The sequence below is a fragment of the Falco naumanni genome, chromosome 4 (genome assembly GCF_017639655.2).
Source record: "Falco naumanni isolate bFalNau1 chromosome 4, bFalNau1.pat, whole genome shotgun sequence".
Classification (NCBI taxonomy): domain Eukaryota; kingdom Metazoa; phylum Chordata; class Aves; order Falconiformes; family Falconidae; genus Falco; species Falco naumanni.
The window spans coordinates 84,880,656-84,902,340 of NC_054057.1; the positions used below are offsets into that span (position 1 = coordinate 84,880,656).

A 21,685-nucleotide genomic window follows, 5' to 3' on the forward strand; every position below is an offset into this window, starting at 1 on the left:
GGGGCTGTTGTTCACACCTCTCTCCCGCCCCGGTGATGCTCCATGGGTGTCGAGGTCCCCACGGGCACCGGGGTCCCTGTGCTGGCCCTTGGCTTGCCGATGTGCAGGACTGGGGCTGGGAGGCTCCATCCAGAGCTGGTGCGTGCCAGCGGGTCAGTGGCCGAGGGCAGAGCCAGGAGGCCAAACCCGCACCCTGTGCCGGGTCCTTATCGCCGCGTCGGGTGTATTTACCGGCTGGTGTTGCCGGTTTCCACTGGATCAAAAGGCACTGGGCAAACAGGAGCTGCCCGCCAGCCTCGGGCGGTGGCACACTGGGGAAATGGCTGGGATGGGAACGCACCCCTGTCCCTGCTCGTGGGTCCCCAGCACCCCATGGCACGGAGCTGCGGTGGGGGCACAAGGCTGCGTGGCCCCCACCGAACTGGGGTGTCCATGCGGGTGATGAACCCTCCACGTGCCCACCCATGCCAGGACTGGTGCTGTGCCCACCCTGGGGACGCGGGCAGTGCCACCGTGGGGCTTTGGCACCCCGGCTCTGTACCACCCATGGGGCCACAGCACCGGGGTGGCAGCAGCAGTGTGGGCTGGCCCCCGGGGGGGCTGCACCCCTGGGTACCCCCCTGCTCAGGGGGTGGCTGTGGGGGTGCACATCCCACCCGTTGCACCGTGTCCCCCCACTGCTGGGTGGCCAGGAGGGGCCTGGGCAGTGTGAGGGTCGTGCAGGGTGCGGGGGTGTCTCAGTGCGCTTGGGGGGGGGCGCTGTGCACAGCGGGGGCCGTGCGTGCTGCAAGGGGCTGGGCACTGGGGGGCGGGGGGCTGGTGCATGGGGGGCTGTGCGAGGCACGGGGGCTGGTGCACAGCGGGGAGGGGGGGTATGGGGGGGCGGGTTGCGGGGGGAGGGCATGCACGGTGCGGGGGGGCAGCACACGGGGCGGGGGGGGGGCGCGCTGAGCCGAGTCGTCCCGAACTGTGCCGAGTCGTGGCGAACTGAGCCGCGCCGAGCCCGCTCGCGCCAGAGCCGAGCCGAGCCGAGCCGAGCCGAGCCGAGCCGAGCCGAGCCGAGCCGAGCCGAGCCGAGCCGAGCCGAGCCGAGCCGAGCCGAGCCGAGCCCGCCTCCAGCTGTCAGCGCACCGCCCCTCCCCCACGGCCGAGGGGGCCGAGGCGGCCCCGCCGCGCCCTCCCCTCTCCTTGCATCCCATTGGCCAGGGAGGCCCTTTGTTAGCGGCGGATGCCGCTCTCCATTGGCCCGCGGGAGCGCCCGTCCGCGCTGCGGTGCCGCCCCCCTTTCCGCCTGGCTCCGCGACGCTGGAAACTTTGCGGGCAGCGCAGTCGGCAGCGGCGGCCGCAGCGCCGAGCACCGCCGGGGCCCGCACCGCACCGCACCGCCCACCGCGGGCACCGCGGCCCCCCGCTGCCCCCCGCTGGCCCCCGCGGCCCCCGGCCATGCGCGCCCGCTGAGCCGCAGCGGAGGCGGCCGCCGGGCAGTTTGCTGCCGTCCCCGGTTTTAATTTGATCTCTTATTTATCAGGGTTTGGGGTTTTTGTGTGATTGTTTTGCGGTGGGTTTTTTGTTTTTGTGGTGTTTGTTTTTTGTTTTTTTTTTTGTGACGCCCCCCTCCCCCCCCCCCCCCCGCGCTCGGCGGCGGCCGCGGGGCGGCGATGGGCGCGGCGGGCGGGCGCTCCGCGGGGCGCTGAGCGGGCGCGCAGTGGGCGCGGGGCGCGCCATGGCCGCCAAGGACAACCCCTGCAGGAAGTTCCAGGCCAACATTTTCAACAAGAGCAAGTGCCAGAACTGCTTCAAGCCCCGCGAGTCCCACCTGCTCAACGACGAGGACCTTAACCAGGTGCGACCTGCCCCCCCCCCCCCCCCCCCAACCCCGCTGGTTTCCCCCCCCAAAAGCCGCCCCGCCCCCTGCCCGCCCCCACGCGGGGCCTGGGTCCTCGGGGGTGTCAGCTGGCCTCGTGGGTACCTGGTGGCCCCGCGGGTACCTCAGATTCCGCTGGGTAGCTTAGGGTCCCGTGGGTGGCCCCTTGGATGGCCCAGGACCCTGTAGACAGCGCAGGGTCCCAGGGATGGCTGGGGGTCCCTGGGGCAGCGTGGGGTCCCATGGGTGCCTGCTGGCCCCGGAGCTACCATGGGTGCCTGTGGGGTCTCCAGGGGTCCTGTGGGGTGCCTGCTGGCCACCTAGATACTGTGGGGCCCCGTGAGTGCCTTGTGCTCCTGTGAGCAGCGTGGGCTGTTGGAGCGGTGTGGGGTCCCGTGGGGTGCCCGCTCACCCCATGGATAGTGCAGGGACCCACAGGTATCCATGAACCCCACAGGGTGTTCAGGAGGCCCGTGGGTGCTGTCTGGTCCCGTAGGGTGTCTAGGGGTCCCATGAGGTGCCTGCTGACCCCAGAGGTGGTGTGGGATCCCATGGAGTGCCTACTGACCCCGTGGAGAGCACAGGGACCCACAGGTATCCATGAACCCCACAGGGCGTTCAGGAGGCCCGGGGGTGCTGTCTGGTCATGTGGGGTGTTTAGGGGTCCTGTGGGGTTCATGGTGACCGTGTGGTGTCCCCTGGAGTTCCTGCTGACCCCAGGGGTGGCGTGGGGTCCCATGGGGTGCCTGCTGACCCCACAGATAGCCAGGTGTCCCACGAGGCACCCAGCACCCCCACGGTGCCCATGTGCCTGAGGCCATGGCCCCCCACTGCCCACTCCCCTGGGCCCTCGCCCCGTGCCTGAGGCCGGCAGGGACCAGCGCCTGCACTGGGGGTGATCCCAGCTCGTCTCGGGGTGCCCAGCAGCAGGTGGGGGTATCCTGTGGGCTCCATCCAAAGATCCCGAAAGTCCTGGGAAAAACGGCTGCCAACAAAACATCCCCTCCTGGAGGCGCTGGACGTGGCCTCTCCCACCCTACAGCCCCCGGCTTTCCCAGGGGGTCGGGAGAAGGCCCCTGCCCCTTCCCGGCCAGGCCGGGGGGCGGCCAGGCCGGGGGGCGGCCAGGCCGGGGGGCGGCCAGGCCGGGGGGCGGCCAGGGCTGGGCCTTCCTCCTCTTCCTCCCAGGCCTGACGCAGGCCCCAGGCTGGCGCGGCCGTAGCGGGGGGTGTTTGGGGTGCGGGGGCCCGTGCGTGGTGTGGGGTAGGGGGCTGCGCTCCCTCCTCCCGCACCTTCCCGGGCCGGGGCTGACATCCCTGCTCCCGATCCTATTATGGCAATGAGATCAGACATATTGCTGTGCTCGCTGGGGGGGCCTGGGGGGGTGGGTGTATAATGAAATCTGAGGGCTAATATGGAAAAAATGTAACTGGAAAAAATGCCGTGGTGTGTGCGGGAAGGGGCGGGCGGTGGGGAGCGTCGTGGCTGTGCCCAGACAAAGGAGCTATCCCGGAGGGGGTTCGGGAAGAGCCCCCCGCTCCTGGCTGGCTGCTTCCCGCTGCCCCACCTGGGGTTCTGCTGCCTGCTGGGTGCAGTGCGTTTGTGTTTTTACTGGGGGGGCTCAAAGCGTTGCACGCTGCCCCCATAGTGCCTGCCTGGCCCTGCTGCGGGGGGCCTGCTGCCCTCCCTGGGGACCCAGAGCCGTGTTTCGGGCAGCCCCTCGTTTGCTTTGTTCCCGTATGGGGTGGCGGGTGGCCCTGGTGGCTGCCACCACCACCGGGCTCCTGTAGGGATGGGGTCAGCCCCGTGCCTGGATCCAGGCCCTGAGTGGGGGCTCCGGTTGGGAAAACAGCGCAATCCTGCTCGGCTTCTCCCTTGCAGCTGGGGTGAAGTAATCCCGCTTCCCAGATAAGATGGTGGCTCTGGTAGCGTGATGCACGCACGCACCCTCCCGCCCTGCCGTGCAGCCCCCAGTGCTGAGGAGCCCCCGGCAGTGGCCAGCCCGGTGCTTGCCCCCTACCCTGCCCACCTCCCGTCCGAATTCATGCCCCTTGTCGGAGGAGGAGGCTCTGTGCTCCGGCGGTGAGCCTGGCTGGATGTGTGGGGGTGTGCTCGCTCCAAAGCACACCCAGGAATAACGGTTCATTTAACAGCTCTAAATGGTTTTGCTGCTTTAACTTTTGGGTTTTTTTATAAGCTTGGTTGGGTAGGGGGGATCCCATGTTGCAGTGTGGGGGCTCCGTGCTCAATGCGTCCCACTCTCCCCCTGGACAGGGATCGTGTTGGTGATTGCCTAGAGTCAGGCTAGAAAAGCTCTTTTGAGTCATCTGACCTTTCTACTTGGCTTGCAGGAAAGGTGAAGGTACTTCACACTTACGCACTCGTGTCTTTTTTGGACTTTTATATCAGAATACCTGCGTGGGTGTTAGGAGCTGCCCCTCCTGCTTCCCGGGGTGCTCCAGGGTGCTGGAGCCGCTCGGGGCAGAGACTGGTGCGTGTTTGCGAAGAGTCACAAATATTTAGTGGTGGTAGTGGCTTCCCGTCGTACTCGGGAACGGCGTTAGGAGTGGGGCTGGGAGGGGGAAATCCAGCCCCAAACATCAGGATTAATGAGCTGGAGCTCTCTAATAATAATCAGACTTAGCGTTTCCAACTTCAAAGGGCTGCGCAGACGCTAAGTCTCTAATCCCGGGAGTTCTGTGTTCACGAGTTGTTTTTGTGCGTGGCTGTGCTGCTGGACGGGGGTCAGTGTGACTTGGGGTGGCTATGTGTGGTCCCACCACCTGTTGGAGCCCTGGCTGTCCCCCCCCCGGGGCTGCTGAAGGGAGGTGACATGCCCCTGACATTCCCCCCTCCACCCCCCCACCCCAACCTGCATTTTGACCTTCTGGGATGCCCACATGGCATGGGGAAAACTGGGTCAGTCGCCATGTCTGCTCCCCCCCCGGGAAGGTCTGTTGCTGTGGGTCTGTCCTGATGACCCTGGGCGCTGGTGTGGGTGCTCGGAGCCCTGCGATCCTGTGCTGTGGCAGGATCTAGCCCGTGGTCCCTGGCAGACATGGTGCTGTTGATGCCTCTGTCCTGGCTGCTCCACCCACCTGTCGCCAGCTCTCCTTGTGCTGCCCCTTTCCTGGCAAGGGAGAAATTCCCTTTTCATGGGAATTCCCTCTTTTCCTGGCAAGGCGTGCCTGCGCTGGCACCGCACGGTCCCCTTTAACCTCCTGCAGACCTTGTGTGGAGGTCAGCTTTCCAGACCCTGCCCTGGGAAGATGGATGGGACCCTCTTCCATCTCCAGGAAGAAAGCTGGCCTGGCCAGCGGGACCCTCTTCCCAAGGAAGCCGCCCAGGGCCCTGCCGGACCATAGGGGTGTCCCCATGGGGTCCCTGCTCTCCATGCTGGCTGGCCCAGGCCGAGCTGTGCAGGTGCACACATGCCTTTGGTTCCTAGGGAAGATGAAGCCCCCCACAACAGGAACAGGCTGGGAATTAACCTCAAAATTACGCTTGGCCTGAATTGGAAAAGCAGAGTGTAAAGCAGTTGCTTTTAATTTTCTCCATGCGTGTGCTCTCTCGGGGCATGGGGACTGGCACAGATAGAGGAATTTCAAGACGTCTTTCCAGCTACCAGTGTCTTTTTTTTTTTTTCTTTTTCTTTTTTTTTTTTTTTTTGAGATCTGGGCATGGATGCCCAGAGGACCACCCAGTTAGAAAATGGAGCTCACAGACTTTTCCCACTGCCTCCTTTTGCCCCGGCCTGTGACACCCCTGCCCAGCAGTGGAGGGGTGTGTGTGTGTGGTTATTTCCACCTCTCCCCTGTTGGACTTTATCACTTTCCTACTGTTCTGGCCTCTAAACAGCTGGCCACCAGCAGCCCTGGGACTGGAGAGTGTTGACTGGGCTCGCAGACTTGGCTTTGCTCTGGGGCATTGCATCGATGGGGCTGTGATGCCCTGGGCCAGGGTCTTATCCTGGCTCTGTGCGTTGTCCAAAAGGCAACAAGGTGAGGTATCGTGTCCTGGGCCTGCTTTTGCCTCCACCCTGTACTCCTTGGGGGAGGAGAAGCCCCTCTTTCCTGGAAAGCAGCCCCCACACTTGCATTCCCTGCTCCCAGCTGCTTGTATCATGCTGCAAAAATCCGCCTGTACTTGACTAATGATTAGGACCGAACAGGGGGAGATTCTCTGGAAATGTCAAACCCGCCTCCGTCGGTGGCTGCAGCGGGCAGGGCCGTGGGGGGCACAGCCAGAGGAGCTGGGGTGGGCAGGGTCATGGTGGCTGTCCCCCACGGGCAGCATCCCACCCTTGGAGAGTGGCATGCAGGCGGTGAGGGCAGTGGGTTCTCGGGGGAGGAGTGTCAAGTTGGGTGCTGTGGTCAGCTTTGGGTGCACTAAACCCTCTGTGTGGCCCAGGGGAAGGGACATGGTGGTGCCTTTGGGTGCTGGAGAGCCGTCTGCTTTGCACACTTATTTGCTGCTGTTTTTTTTACATGGCGCCGCACCTTATCTGCTCTGGCACACTCCAGCACTCTGGAGAGATGTTGTGGCTTCTCCCAGGTGCTGAGGAAGCCCCGTTGTGAGAGGTGTTTAGATACGCCTGCGGGCTTTGGGGCTGCTCGAGGAGGGGGTGCTGGCATTGCAAAGCCCGTCCCTTCCCACTTCCATTTCGCTGCTGCTGGACAAATGGCGCTGACCGCAGCCGACCCCTTCCAGCTCTTGCTCCAGCCGCCCAAGCCGATGGCAGCGCTTGGACCCAAGTGCAGCCCTGGTGCCAGGGTATTTGCAGAGCGACGGGCCATTTGCACGGAGGGTGAATTCAACCTTTCCCCTTCCTGCTCCTCTGGTCGGTCGGTCACTCCCGCTGCCCACGCAGCAAACTGCCCTGGTAACTTTGTTCCTTGGGGTTTGCCGACAGCTGGGTCACGGTTGCCGGTGTGCCGTGCACGGTGACTGCCGGCCACCCCACGGCAGTGGCACCTTGTGCTTCTCGTGCCCCAGGTCCAGTCTGGTCTGGTTTGGCCTCTTCCTGCACAGTGAGATGTGTTGGTGGAGAAAACCTGGCCTGGGTGATTTGGAGCATCGGCAGCAGCCAGGTCATGCCCACACCTGTGCTGCACAAGTATATTTTTGCAGGAGGTGGATGGAGGGGTGGCTGTCACCATGTGTCCAAGGTGGTCCCCGGGAGATGCCCAGGTCTTGGCCTAGAAAAAGCACAATTTGGGCTGAGCCCAGGGACAGCGAGCAGCTGGATGTGGAGCTGGGGGATAGAGAGTGCTTTCGCTCCAGGAGCGGCTGTGGACACCCACTGGCAGCACAGCAGCCTCCTGCGCTGGGGTTTGGCCCTGCTCCGTCGTGCATCGCCAAGTGACATACAGTGGAGGGGAAATACTGTACAGGCAGGGAAACAGAGATGTAAGCGGCTTAACCACCGAGGCTGGGCAACGTCCCCGGCCCTTGGGATTGCCGCCGGAGCATGGGTTTGCACAGCGGTGTTTGCAGAGCCTCCCGCCGGCCGGGGTCGCAGGTCTCCAGCGGTCCATGCAGCAGCCTGCTGCAAGCGTGCAAAATGTTAAGTGATGCCTGTCTCTCAGTTCCTAAAAGCTGCGCTGTGGGCAGGAAAACCTGCTTGGGTATTGCATCCTATTCCCCTCCCAAACACCATGTCACCTTCCTCATTCCTGCCAGGTGATGGCTGCTCTGACTCGCCCATCAGCGATGTTCTCTCTGGCTCCAAGGTGTGCATAACTGAGCAGAGCTGAAACCACCCAGATTTCCTCTTTCAAGGTTGCAACAACAGCATTTGTGGTGACTTTCCCCTTGAGCTGTGCCAGAAATGGGTCCCTGCCTCTGGGGAACCCCGAGTGGTTCAGGAGGCGGTGGACAGGGGACCTTACTGTCTCCACTCTGGGGGCCATGCTCTCCTGCGGGTCTGGCTGAGAGCTGTGACCCTGTTGCCCTGCCCTGAGTGCAGGGAACAGCAGGCGCTGCTGCTGCTTTCAAAGAAGCTCCTTTTGGTGACTATTTGGACTGAACGCATAGAGGTGGTGAGACAGGAGTTACCATGGGTTTACCCACAGCCTTGGCCAGGCTGGGGACATCGGACATCGCTTTCTCGTGGGGTTGCTGGAAGCTCTGGCACTGCTTCCCTCGCGCACAGGGCTCTCTGTATTCAGTGTTGGAGGCAGAGGCTAAAGCTCCGCTGCAATGGTCCATTTTTTTTCCCCTTCCCGCTCTGTTGCCAAGCCTGAACAAAACAAGCCCTGCCTCCACCCGAGACAGGCTGATTACGTCTGCCGGCAGCCTAAACAGATTATCCCTCCCGCCACGCGCTCGGAGCCAGGGCTCTCCTGGCGATGGATTCGGACTTCCCTTGGAGCACGTTGGGGTGGGTGGGGACTGGCTGTGGGGGCATCCCCAGCCCACCTGGCTGTCCCGGCACCCCGATGGGGATGTGGGTGCTCTGCCAGGGAGCTGAATTTGGACCCTAAGAGGAGATGTGGATGTCAGCAAAGCTCTCCTGTTCCACCTTGTGCTGTGAGCTCCTGTGGGGCACTGCGTGGCCGGTGCTGTGCGACTGCTCAGTGCTGCCAAGCACCCTGCTTGGCTGGCTGGTTTGCGCTGGGGAGGGAGGAGGTGAAGGTACCACGGACAAACACAGCAGATGTGAAATTCCATCCAACAGGCGTGCTGCTTGGTGTCGCAGCCCACCTCCAGCCCTGTGACCTGGCGCTCTGTGGGTTGTTGTGCTCCTGTGACCTGTTCTGCCTGCTGGAAGCGGGTGACGGTGCCTTCTCTGCCCTAGGGATGTGCAGAGGTTCATTGATCACCATGGACTTTGGAAGTGCTGAGTGGTTCTGCATATCTGTGGATCCCAGTCCCTTGGCTGCTGGGAATTGCATGCCCCGTGCTGGTGAAGCTGGTTGGGGAGGGGTGACTTGTGTCCGGGCCTGGGCAGCATCAGCGCAGCAGCCTGACAGCTTTGTGTAAACGGAGCTGGGGCCGCTTCGTTCTCCACTTCCTCCCACCCGTGTGCTGCCAGTGCTGGCCTGGGTGCTCGGCTGGAGGCGGCGTGTGTCCCCCTCCCCGTGATGCAGCACAGAGCTGCAGGCCCAGGGCACCGCTGCAGTGGCTGGGGCAGCGACCTGAGAGGCAGGTGAGGGGCTGTGAGAACCCGCAGCACAGCTCCAGTGGTGGGCCCTGAAGCTAAGCAGGGCCGGGCAGGATCAGAGGTGGGATGGGATATGATACCTGGGAGTTCCCAGAGGTGTGACAGGAAGCGGAGCGGTGACGCTGGGGCGTTTCTGCATGAGTCAGCCTCTACTGGTCCCACAGGCCCTGATGGAACTGGCCGCTGTGGGGCTCCAGCCCAGCCGCATGTCCCATGCAGTGGTGCCCCTGGAAGGTGCTGAGGCTATATCACGGGTTTTTGGGTGCTGAGGTGCCGGCAGATCTCCCAGAGCGGCGAGGCACTGGCTTAGGCACCTCCTGGCCAAGGTCATGGCGGGTGGTTGGCTCCATCACCGCAAGCCGTGCCAGAGGAACCGGCTCTCCTCTTCCTGCCTGCCCTGCGAGTGTTGCCCCACCCTATGCATGGATGCATCGCGCTGACAGTAGCTGCCTTCCACTCTGCTTTCCACATCATTTTGTGGCTCACCCCTTCGGCCACGTATCGTCTGAATAAAAGCAAAGCTGCCCAGTACCCAAGCATCCTGCGTGGCTGCTTCCTGCGGGGAAACTGCCTGGAGCTGCCCTTCGAACGTCGTCAGACCTTGCGGGAGGTGGACAGGGCTCTGCGTGGTCAAAGGCATCCTGGGAGCCCTGGGACTGCTCTAATGCCATCCCTTAATGTGAGGTTGGACGGATCTGCTTGGGCAAGGGGAGTTTTTGCTCTGAGCTCTTGCTCAGTGCTGGGTGTTCCATTTTCCTACTCTTGCTGAGCTCTCCGGAGAAAGCTGAGCTGGTGCGAAGCGACGTGCGGCTCTGGCTCCATCCTGGTGTGGTAACACTCCCCTGGACCAGCCTCCCACAGCGGCTTCAAGAAGGTTTATTTTAAACCTCGTTTCAGCAGGGCCATTCCAATGCAGGTGTGGTGGGTTTATTTCAGACACTTTATGCGCTGATTCATATCCCTTTTATTTATGCTTACCTCTCTGGGCATTTGCTTGGTTTTAGCAGTAGCTTGTTTTGGTTTGCCTTTAAAAAGCGCTGCTGCGTGTTCATCTGTTGGTGGGTGGAACCAGGCTGCCCACGCCGGCTAGCTCTAATTCATACCTTTCAGCTATTTTGGTTTCAATATCTGAAATTGGATGCTTCTGCTGAAATAAGTATAGCCCACTGGTGCGTTTTTGTGACACCCGTGAAGAAATGACTGTGCTCCATGTTAAGGGCATGTATTTCAGGTGCTTGGTGCTTTATATGTGGTCAGTTGAGCCAGAATTGGGGTGTCTGAGGGCAAAATGATGTCTGCTGAAGGTTGTGAGCCAGGCAGGGTTTTGTGCCTGTAATAGTGGGTTAAGGCTGCTTGGTGCTGGCCCTGGTGGTGATGTCCTCCGTTTGGGTTTCACGGTTACTTCCTCCCTGGTGTGGCACTCAGAATTGCGTACTACCTGTCACACGCGGTGCTGTGTGTGGCTGGATGCTGCTGGGGTGCTCAGGGTGGCGTGGGATAGTCCTCTTGGGTGGGGGGAGCTGCAGTGCTGGGGCTTGGGTCAGAGAGAGGTTTTGCTCGTGGGGCTTTGCTGGGGTGAGCTCTTGGCCGTGCCTAGGGGCTCTGCTGGGGCACGGAGGGGAAGATCAGGGGGTGGAGGAAGGCTGAGCCTTGGGAACAGCTCTGCTGCCCGTAGTGTCACCGCTGGGGGATCCTTGGGACTCCACCTTGGCATGGCGGTGCTGAGTGCTGGGGATGCTGCGTCCTGCCTGTGCTGTCATCTGCTTCCTTGTTCCTGGGTGGTGGAGGCTACCTGCAATGTCTTCTCCAGCACCAGAGCTGGTTGCTCAGGGCTCACCGCGTTGCCTCTCATGGGAGTTTGGGGACCCTCTTCCCTGCTGCAGTGGCTCGTTGAAGGTGCTTCCTGGCTCTCTGGTGGGTCATCCTTAGCCATTTATTTGCAATTTTGCTTTTCCCCCCCTGTAAAACAGAAGAGAAATTTGGGAAAGGCGTTGTAGGTGGCTCTGCCCAAGCCACACGGGAGACCGCGGCCCCGTCCTGGCATGGTAGGGAGCGGCAGGAGCCCCCCACTCCAAAGTCCTCCCCTGGCGTGGGCATGGATGCGTCACGGGTGCCTTTGGGTGGGGGCATGGGGCGGGCTGCCAGCGGGACGCACCGGGGGAGTGGCGGAGCACGGCTCACCCCGCTGGGCGCTGGCAGCGTGGGCGGCGCGGGGCCGGGCGCAGAGCGGGTGCTGAGCGGGTGCCGCGCCGGCTGGGGGGCAGCGTGGGGGCCATGGGCGAGCAGGGCGCCAGCACCCAGGTGAGCAGGACAGGGCTGGTGGGGGGCTCCTCGCCAAACCCGGGGAGGGCTGGGGGCTGCCGGGCCAACGGGGTGCCCTCCTGTGCCAGCGTGGCCCCCGGTGTGGGTGAGGCTCGTGCTGATCGTGGGAACAGGCGGGCGCAGGGATGCTCCGGGCCCCCGGGAGGGAGGGAAGCAACTCCCCCCAACTGGATCCCACTCCCAGCACTCATTTTTATTGTTTTTAATCCCCTTTGCAGAGAGGGGGAAGGAAGGAAGGTCTCCTCGAATCATGTTTTCCCAGCTGCTGGGAGAGCAACACCTAGAGCTGATATGTCATGTTCTCAGGGGGGGATAAGAGATTTTTGTTATTTCTTTTTCACTTTACAAACAGTAAAAGGGCTCCTCCGGCTTGTTTCCAGTTTGCTTACTCAGTGCTTCATGCATTTGACAGTTTTTGGTGCATAGGCAGTTTCTTCTATTGTTTGCAGGGATTTTTCCAGAGGGGAAACTTTTTTTTTTAACATTACAAAACCACAGAAACTGGCAGGAGGAATCTAGGGGAGGTACTGAATTGGAAACGGTTTTAAGCTTTAAGGGGAGAGAGTTAAAAAAAGAGAAAAAAAGAACGAAAGCAATGAGATTAACCAAATAATTTTGAGAGGAGCTGGGAACATGTGTCCTTGTCACTGTGCGGCTGGGCTGGGCGTGCACGGATGTTTCATGGTGGAAAGCAGCGTCCCTGGACCCAGGGGCTGCCGAAGCTGGATCTGCCCTGGGTTTCCTCCCTCCCGGCCCATCCCTGTACCTCTGCGGAGCCGCCTCACTGGTGTGGCAATGCCGTGCCACTCTTGCACACCAGCGTTTGGCCCCAACCCTTGCCAGGAATGGAGCTGGCTAATAGCTTGCAGCATGACAGGCAGCAGGAACGGTGCCCATAGGACTTTGCGGAGGAGGACATACCTGGTGCCCATCCCCATCCCACTGCTCGCCATGACCTGGGTCTGCTTCGCGCCTGCCACTTCTGTGCCCAAACGACTGGTGGAAAGAGCCTGGATATTTTTTTTCCACTGATAAACGGCAGTGCTGCAAGACATTTCTTTCCGGGTATTCTTTCCCTTTCTCTTCCCGCCTGGCTGAATGAGCTGTTTTCCCTCTGCCTGGCTCTGACCTTCCTGCGTGCTCGGCCGTGGGCTGCTGGAAGCCGCTGGCGGGGAGGAGCAGGCTGGCAGGGGCCACCCCTGCGGGGAAACGGGTGTTGGATGTGCACGGCACGGGAAGCGGCTGTGAGCTGGAGAACTGCCAGCACTGGGTAGTTTTTCCTCTCTTAATTAACAAAAGGAAAACATCAAGCTCTCCTTTGGAGTATGTTTTTGCTTTGGAGTAGAGGCACGCTGCCGATGGCGAGGGGAAGAGATGTCTGTGAGGACGGGCTCTGCAGCTTGGCAGTACCTGGGAGGTTGATGCTCTCGGTGCAGTGCCATGCAGAAACAGCAGTTTAGTGTTTGTGGCTGGGATTTTACCCCCTCCAGAGTCCTCATTTCAGTCCCGTTTGCACGTAGCATACATAACACCACGGGCTGCCATCAGGCACCGTGTTCCCTGCACTGGCAGGGCTGAGTTTGCCTGTGTGCAGGAGCCTGAACTCATGCTGCTGCCTTCATACCGGGCACTGGTGTGGTTTCCTGTGGTCCCTGACCATCGATGCCCCACGGTGCTGGTCACTGTGAGCCAGTTTCCTCTGTGCCTGATGTATTTCTCTGCTGTTTCTTTGCAGGCCAAACCCATTTACGGCGGCTGGCTGCTACTGGCCCCGGAAGGAACGGACTTTGACAACCCTGTCCATCGCTCGCGGGTAAGGGAAGCAGAGATGTCCTCTCCTCATGCTGTGGGTGGGGGTGGCAGGAGGAGCAGTGAGGGCCTGTCTGTGCCCGCATAGACGGCTGCAGCCCTGGGATTGCCGCAGGCATCTCCATGCACCCAGCCCCTTGTGCAAACCAGGAAACCAGGAGATGTTTCCTGCAGCAGGGCTTGAATGCCTTCTCTGGGATGTGAAGTGTCTGTGCTGGGCAGCAGGCTGGGGCACTGCACGTGCTGGGCAGGCTCAGTCCATGCAGTTTTGTTGCATGCTGCTGTTGCTTCTAGATGCCTTGATGCTGCTCTGGTTGGCATCTGGTTGGCCTGACATGTGCCACACTGTTGGGAAGGTGCTCAAGCTGGCAGGATTTGGGCTGTGCTGGGACCATCAGTAAGGCAACCACTTTCACTTTGGAGCTTGGAAACAGCTGCTTTATTTTATGCAGCTCATCATGGGCATGCCCAGAGCCCTGGAGGGAGGCTGCATCCCATCCACTGATGCAGATACCTACCCCTGTGCCAGGCAGATCCTGCAGCAAGGAAGGGGGTGAGAGGTGGTTCCCATGTGCTATAACCCTGCAGAGCTCTGAAGCCTGGCAGCAGAGACCCGCAGACAGAGCTGGGCACACTCGGCTCCTGCCTAAAGGGGTTTGCTTGTGCCTTGGAGAAACAACAGCATCGTGGGGGGTTGGAGCATGCGCTGCTTTCCTGCCCTGGGAGGTGTGAGGCCCATAAGGGCATGGCCAGGCTGACATCCTTTCACCACTGGCTTGTGACGAAGACTCCCAGCCTGTCCCCAAGCTGCTTTTCCCGGGAACTTGCTGCTGAGGCCGCCAGGACAGGGCTGTTTTCTGCGTGGGAGGGATGGCAATGGTCCGTGAACCTTCTGTCACGCAGCCAAAATGCTCTTGGAGCTGCTAGTAATAAAAAAAAAAAAAAAAAAAAAAATTCTCCCGAGTGAACAAGAATTGAGTTCTGAGTTCAGCCTGGGGTATATGGGTCATTATTTGGAGTCACATCTAGTCGTAGGCTGGCCCAGCGTTAAGGGGACATGGGACTCTGGTCCCCCTCAGAGCAGAGGCTGCCCGCTAAGCTGCGGCATGCAGAGGTCCACAGGGTCCTCCGCAGTTTTGGTTGTCCCTGAGGACCTTGGACTTTGCCTGGAGGGCTGAGAAAAGCAAGATAAGAGTTGCTGCACTGGGGCTATGAATCTAGGACCTTTTTTATTTCAGCCTGCTCAACCAGTTTTTGCTCTTGGCTGAAAACAACCTGGCACACAGCAAAAAAAAAAAAAGGCCATTTTCCAGCCAGATCAGTTCTTCAATCTGTTTTGCTGCGTGGCTACAGAAGCAGCAGTGCCAGCACAGTGCCAGGGGAAGCAGGACCACCAGGGCAGTACCTCCCCCGGAGGTGCAGCCACCAGCCAAATCGAGCTCAGGCACTGCTAGGGGACATCTAACATGACACCCTGTCACCCTACAGGGCCAGGTGCTGGAATAGATGACACAGGATGAAGCTGAGGGCTGGGAGCACTTAGGTGAGGGATCTTTCTGGTGACCTGCATATCTTGAGTCTCTTGGAGAGCAGTGATGGGACTTGTGGGCTTCCTTTGGGAGAGGAGGAAAGTCCTCGTTCCAGCCTAGGAGCTGAAGGCTTTTGTCACTGGTTATTTTTGTCCCCTGCGTGGTTAAACCAGGCCAGCTTGGGGTCTGTCTGGACGCAGAGAGGAATGGGATGGGGAAGCAACCCTGAAACAGCCGCCTCTTGGGTGCCCGCGAAGCCAGGCAGTAAATCGGCATGGGGCAATGCGGGCTGCTACGAGCAGACCTCCGGCAGAGCTGAGCTTTGCTTTGCAAAGCCCACAGCACCCAGAAGCGCTGGGTTTGGGGCGTGAGGGGCTGAGCAGGAATACTTCTGCGACATTCATCATCCTTTAGGAACAGTCTCCACAGTGCTGGGGGGAGGTCCGCCCTACTTTTTTGGCAGCTGTGGGCCAGTGCTCAGTGAGACCTGAGCACATGCCCTGTTGTCACAAGTCCCCTGCCACAAAGGGATTTCAGTGTCTTTTCTCTGCCCCAGCTTTGCGGTGTGCAGCCCTGGTGCCCTCGATGAGGCCTGGGGACTGGTGGGCGCTGCTGTGACCCACCTTTGCTCTCTTCTCTTGCAGAAATGGCAGCGTCGGTTCTTCATCCTCTACGAGCACGGGCTGCTGCGCTACGCCCTCGACGAGATGGTAAGTGCTGCTCGGCCGAGGCATGTGGCCACCGTGTTCAGGCTGTGGGGATCAGCCAGGGCCACCTCTGCTGCCCTTGGAGGAGCCTGGGGTGATGCTCCTGGTACGAGACATGAGGCGGTCTCTGCTATACTGGTGAAGAGTTGTGCTTGCTGGTTTGACTTAATGCCAGGCTGGGTTTGTGTGGGAGCTTGGTGGACAGCCTGCGGAGGATGGGTGGGTGTTTTGGAGGTGTGTGAGTCCTACCCGGCATGAGATCAATCAGTTGCCAACAGATCCCGCTCTGACAGGGAGTGCTGAGGGGTCCCCAAAGTCATCCCCTCTCCTTTCTGTCCGTTTCCTTGGTGCCAGCTGGGGTTTGGTGGCAGTGAATCGCCTTGGCAGTGCCTGGGAAGGAGGCCCTGTCTGGCGATGTCCATGGAAAGTAGGTCAGCTGGAACGCCTTCCTGCTGCTTGCCCGCCTCGGAGCCGCGGCACATTGCTGGCACTGTGGGGAGACGAAAGGAAGGGAAACCTGTCCACTGTGAGCCGCAGAGCGGGACTGGTGAGCCCAGCAGGGTCAGCCCAGCCGTGACCGCACAGGGCTGCTGATTTATCCTCCTGGCTACCGCAAGCTGAAGGCTGAGGTTGCTGGCATGGCGCAGCAGGCACCCATGTGCCGGGATCTGCCCCGGTGGGCGGCTCACAAAGCCAGGCGTGCCGGGATGCAGGGCAGCGCGTGCGCACGCGTGGGGCAGGGACGTGTGGGGACCTGTGGCAGGGAGGCTCCCTGTGAGGGCGGCATGTCTTGGTCCTCGTGCGATGCCTGCAGCGAGGGCACTGTGGGCTGGGGAGGCACGGCAGCACAGTGGGCGTTGCTCGAGTTTCATGCCTTGTTTGTTTGTATTTTTTCTTGGGGTTGATCCAAGTGCCCTAAATAATTTAAAGGTCTCTGGTAAGAGCAGTGGAGGCTTTTAATACGTTTTTAGTGTCTCAGCAACCTGGTTTTACGGTGGGCTGGTGTTTCATGTCCTGTGCTGACAGGAGAGCAGTGTGTGGCTGACTGGAGTGGGGAGGTGCCCCAGTCTGACGCAGAGGTGCGAGGATGTTGGGAAACAAAGGTTTTGATTTTTTTTGTTTGTTTGTTTGTTTTGCTGCTTGGTTATCCCGAGGAGGTTTACCTGCCCCGGTTGCTGCTGCGCCTGGGGAGGAGCAGGTGGGCCATGCCCCAGCCCCATGCCTCCTGGGCACCACAGGGGACCATGCCAGAGAGCACACAGGGAGCTAGGAGCATCCCACATTTCTCCAGGCTCCCCTTGTGCTTCTTCCCCTTGAGAAGGGAAAAAGTGGAAAAACCCAAACAAAAAGGGAGTACGCGCATGTGGAGCGTGGGTCGGTGTCCCAGGCAGTGTGACATACCGCCATGCTGGCACCTCTCCAGTCTGGGCCCCCTCCTCAGCCACTGCTGGGTCCCTGCACCCCTCCAGCCCTGTGCGCTGTGTGGGAGGGCTCTGACCCAGCTGGGAAGGGGCACTGGGACTCGCTGCCCCCACAGCCCTTTGTGGCATGATGGGTCGCACTGGAGGAGGGCAGGAGGGCTCAGTCTGGCCTCGCTGCAGCCATAGAGGGAGAAGATGGTCGTGGCTCCTTCCTACTCATTGGGATCTGACACATGGTGTAAAAATACCCTTCTGACCTTTCTGCGGAACACAGCACTGCGTGGGATCCACGCTGCTGTTAGCCCCAGCTCTGCTAAAGGTGTTGCTTGGGCACAGCCTCCCTCAGCCCCTTCCAGCTCATGGCACCAGAGCAACCGCTGCCGTGCTGGCTGAGCTGGGGCAGGGAGAAAAGCCCCCCAGCAGGAGGAAACGGGGATTTTTGTTGCTGCTCAGCCCATGCAAGACCAGGGCTGGGGCCCTGAGGAAGGACAGACTGTCACTGTCTTCTTCCTCACGTGGGAATGTGTCCTGTGGTGTATCCTCCGCTTGACCTTGGGGAAGGTTGTTTTTCCAAACTGCCAGCCCATGACCCCTCTGCATCGGGTGCCAGCAGGGCTCGGCTGGCGGGACGGGGGCACCCCTTCTGGTAGCTCCTGATGCCCCTGCACAGCCCTGCCCTCGCTCCATCCCTGATGGCAAGGCCAGGCTGACTCCCTGCGTGCCGGGAGGCTGTGTTTACAGCAGGTCAGGTACCTCCCACAGCTTTTGCTGCAGTCCCTGTGGGTAACCTGTGGCCATCACAGTGTGCTCTGGCAGGACCCTGATCCCGGTACCCCCCAGCTCAGAGCTTACACCAGACCAAGTGTCTGCGCAGATGTTAGTGCTCAGCCCTCGGCTGGTGTGCACGAGAAGGGGGGACCTGTGTGGGGAGTAGCTGAGTGCAGCGTGTTGAGTGTTGGGGCTCAGCTGTGGTGCAGCTTTCCGGCCCAGGAAAGCATGGCTTGGAGGGTGCCACAGCTCCGGTGGGTTTGGGACCCACAGCCACCATCCCATAGGATCAGGCTGTGACGGCTGAGTGCTGTGGGTCACTGGAGGGGACTGGTGGCTCTCAGGTCAGGCTGTCAGCAAGCATGTCGCTGCGGGGGGCGGGTGGTGAGGACTCAGCCCTGTGCCCACCACACCTTGGGCATTGCTGGCTGGCGTTGCTGCGGGACACTGGTTTCTCCCCCGAGGTTCTCGCCTGCTCGCAGCTCTCCACTCCCAGGCTGTGCCGGCTCCTGTCCCTGTCCCCACTACGTCTGTGGGGCAGGGGGGGGTAACGGGGATGGGGTCTCGACCAGGAGGTGTCTGTCCCACACACAGCAAGGACATTGTTTTTTGCATGGGGGATCCACTTTGCAGCCCATACGGGGGTGACTTACCCACTGCGTGCCCCAGTTCCCCTCTCTGGGAGCTGAGTGGGGGTCCCGTGGGGGGCTCGGTGTGGGGGCAGCCTCCACAGCATGCTGGGAACTGGGCAACAGCTGGCCGGAGACCTCCCAGGCAGCTGCAAGCAGGGATTGAATTGCTCTGTCTTGAACCTTTTAGGCATTAATTTTGTGGGTTTGGCAATTTCTGCTCTTATTAAAAGTGGGAGAGGAGGGAGGGGTGGGCGGGCTTGGGAGGGGAGCCCTGGGCTGGCGATGGTGGCGGAGATGCTCCCGTGCCCAGCCAGGGGGATGCTGCTCCTTGCTCCCAGCCAGCTGGGGAGCAGTGGGTTGAAGGGGTGGCTCAAAGCCCAGCCACAGGCTGGGGAAACCTCAGGGGGTCCCCAGAGATGTGCGTGCTGTGGTACGCAGAGGCCATGGGATGGAGCAGCCTTGGGGACGGGAGCCTTTGGCTGTGGGGTGGGCAAGTTTGGTGTTGGATTGGTACAGTTTGGGCAGAGAAATCCCTTAGCAGAAGGTGGGGCAAGTGGGAACAAACTGCCCTGCTGGCATTCAGCTCCCTCCTGAGACCTGCCCATGGGTGTTCCTGAGCTGATCCCAAGCCTATGTGCCTGCTTAGCCACCTTCTTTCTGTATGTCCATCCTTCCGTCCGTCTGCCATATTTCTGAAAACTCAGCCCAGTTCTGCATAACGGCTGTGATGGGAAGGTCGCGCACAGGCTGTGGGCCTCCGTCCCCTTGGACCCAGGCTGAGCTGCCAGACTCGCTCCCCAGGGTCTCCCTGTTCCATGCTGGGTGCCGTTCCTGCCGGCAGCCCCAGCCTGGTGCCACCACCCGGAGCACGCCTGGCCGCTGGGAACGCCAAGCGCAGCACATCCCCTTCCCTCTGTGGGAGTGTGCCAGCAGCCGTTCCGGCTCTGCCGAGCCCTGGCTAAGCCGAGCCTGCTCAGACGTGCAGAAATTCCTCCCTCCCAGCTGTGGGTGGATGTGGAGGGTGTGCGATCGCTTGAGGATGCCTTTCCATGCTGAACCACCGTGATTACCCCTCGGTACTGGCTTGCTCCTGCCGTTTGACAAACGTCTGTGCTGGGCCAGGTGATGTACGGGGGGTTGATGTTTCTCCACAGCAGCTGGAGGGTGGCAAAACCACTCTTACACTGAGTTGAAGGAAACAGGAAAGAGGGTGGCAGGGACTTGGGGATGAGATGCTGCATTGCGAGTGTCTGAGGACATTTCCCCCATGTGCTCGCCAGTCTGGTGGCACTTCCTTGTTTTTCCTGAGAGGTGCGTTCCCAAGTTCCCCATTACATGGAGTGTGAGGCTAAAGCCTGCCAAAAACCTGAAGCCAAGCCAGTTGTGTCCACAGACTTGTTTTGGAGGTGGAAGAGTCACTCAAATTGCTTAGACGTTGGGTACTCCAGGATGTTTGAAACTAGAGAGGATAAAGCCCTCAGCCTGTGGGGAAACAGCCTTGCCTGAGCTGGGAGGGATCGTGCCCCGTTACTGGAGGGGACATGGAGGCACCTGTGCCAGGATGGGGAGTGAAGCCCCCCTGGCTGCTGCCTGCCTAGCAGCTGCATCCCAGCACGCTCTGTCCAGGGGGAGATGCCCAAACGGGTGCTGCTGGCTGCACCTCCTGACATGTCCTCTTGCTGTGCAAGGTCTCAGTCCTCCTGGTAAAACACCCTGTGGTCCCCGGGGAAACCGCTGCTACAGCTGCAGTGGGAGAGCAGCCCGGCACCGTGGTGCTTCGGTGGTTTGAGGGGTTTTGGTTGAGGTATGAGAGCTGCCACAAAAATAGCGCTGGGCTAAGGGGATGGAGCCAGAGACTGGCAGTGCAGAGCATTTGCCTCCTTTTGTTTTGATTGCTGCGATCTATAATTAGCAGCCGAGGTCTCTATAAATATCTCTATAAATAGAGCCCTGCTGCGTGGGAACGTAGCGGAGAGGCAGTGGGTGTGCAGGAGGGGTTTTGCAGGGATGGAGAGCACTGTCCCCTCCCTCGCTGGACCTGCAGGTGGGTGATGGCCTCAGCGCTGTCTGAGAACAGATCCAGCCCTGTGGCTAGAGCAGGTCGGAGAAGAGGGTCTGGATTTCCTACCCAGCTTCTAAATGGCTCATTATATGTTTGTGGGCCAGGGCTGGTCTCTGTGCCTCAGTTTACCCCTCTGCCACTTGCCTTGGGCTGGGATTTTTACTAGGTTGGCATTTGTGCCAGTGCTTTGCCCCCAGCAAGAGCTGCATTCTCCCTGGAGGTGTTATCCCATCACACCAGGCCTCTTGCCAGTGGCTGCCTGAGACAGAATAAATTCTGGCTTTTTTCCTTTGTGGATGTGCTGGTTTGAAAGGAGGACAAAATTCACGTTCACCTGGGAGTATCTCAGACTTGCTGGTGTTGTGGATAACTAATGCCAAGGTGAGAGCATCTTCTGGATGGGCTTTCCCAGCTCCCCCATGGGGGATCAGGGGGAGCATCCCTCGGCATGACATGTCCTTCTCTCAACAAACTGGCCCCACTCCATGTCCGGCACTTTCCAGCGTGGTGGGGTGAAGTGTGAAGATGGGCTGTGAGCTCTGCCTCTGTCCTGCCCCTTATTTGCTGGAGTCAAGTTGCCTTCTAAAATTAGGGAGGGCGCATTAAGAGCTGTTTAGGGGGCTGGGGTGGGTATAAGAAGGTGTTTTAAGCCCTGCCGGTCCCACCAGTTTATGCAGAGGTGGTGGAAATAGCTCCATCCAGGAGCTCCTGGCTTCATGGTGGTGGTGTGGATGGGGAAATCATGCAGGACATGAGCTGGCTGGGATGGGAGTGGTGGGCAGCGGTGGGCAGCAGAGCTGGGGAAATAACTATGTTGGGGAGCAGGGTAGAAGACGATCTGTGGGGAGGTTTCACTTGGGATGTTTAGTGCATATCTCAAAGATGATGCAGAAGAAATAAGGAAATATCAGCTACCTCTGTGCCAGAGTTTACTCATGTGTAGGGGTTGGATGGTTGCATCCTCCATGGTGGCGTTGCAGACCCTTCCCAGGCTCGCAGCACAGTAGTCCTGCTCCGAAGTCAGGAACTCGGGTGGATCGTAATAGCATTAACCCCGGTATGAGGGAGCAGGCATCCCTGCTCCAGCCTGCAGTGGCTGGGAGGGAGGTCAGGAGGGAGCTGGGAGCTGATGGGACTGGGTCAGGATGAAGAGCCAGGCCAGCCCGGCATCTGGCAATGGTTAGGGGAGCACCGGGACCCCTGGGCTGGGTGTATAAATAGGAGAAGAGAGGCCAGCTCGGAGGTGGGAGGTCTGGCACTGCGCAGGGGGCTGCCGGGTCACATCTGGAGCCCCGTGTGGCCCCAGGCCCCGCTCCTGGCCATGGAAACCTAAGGAATTGATAAATGGGTAAAAAAGGAGACTGGTGTAAATGTCCGTGGCTGCTGATGGGGGATCAGAGGGAGGGAG

At 60.4% G+C, this 21,685-nt stretch overlaps 1 protein-coding gene across 7 annotated transcripts in view; it reads left to right on the forward strand.

Annotated features, from left to right (window-relative positions):
* Positions 1-1,294: 1,294 nt before the first annotated feature.
* LOC121087199 (myosin phosphatase Rho interacting protein) overlaps positions 1,295-21,685 on the forward strand; it is an 82,158-nt gene continuing 61,767 nt past the window's right edge. For 3 of the 7 annotated variants that reach the window (XM_040591952.1, XM_040591953.1, XM_040591954.1), the window contains exons 1-3: positions 1,296-1,843; positions 13,085-13,162; positions 15,332-15,397. In XM_040591952.1, coding sequence (XP_040447886.1) covers positions 1,724-1,843; positions 13,085-13,162; positions 15,332-15,397 — 264 coding nt within the window. In that variant the 5' untranslated portion in view covers positions 1,296-1,723. Of the gene's footprint in view, positions 1,844-13,084; positions 13,163-15,331; positions 15,398-21,685 lie in introns of all 7 variants that reach the window. The other 4 variants (XM_040591951.1, XM_040591955.1, XM_040591956.1 and 1 more) reach the window with 4 other exon arrangements.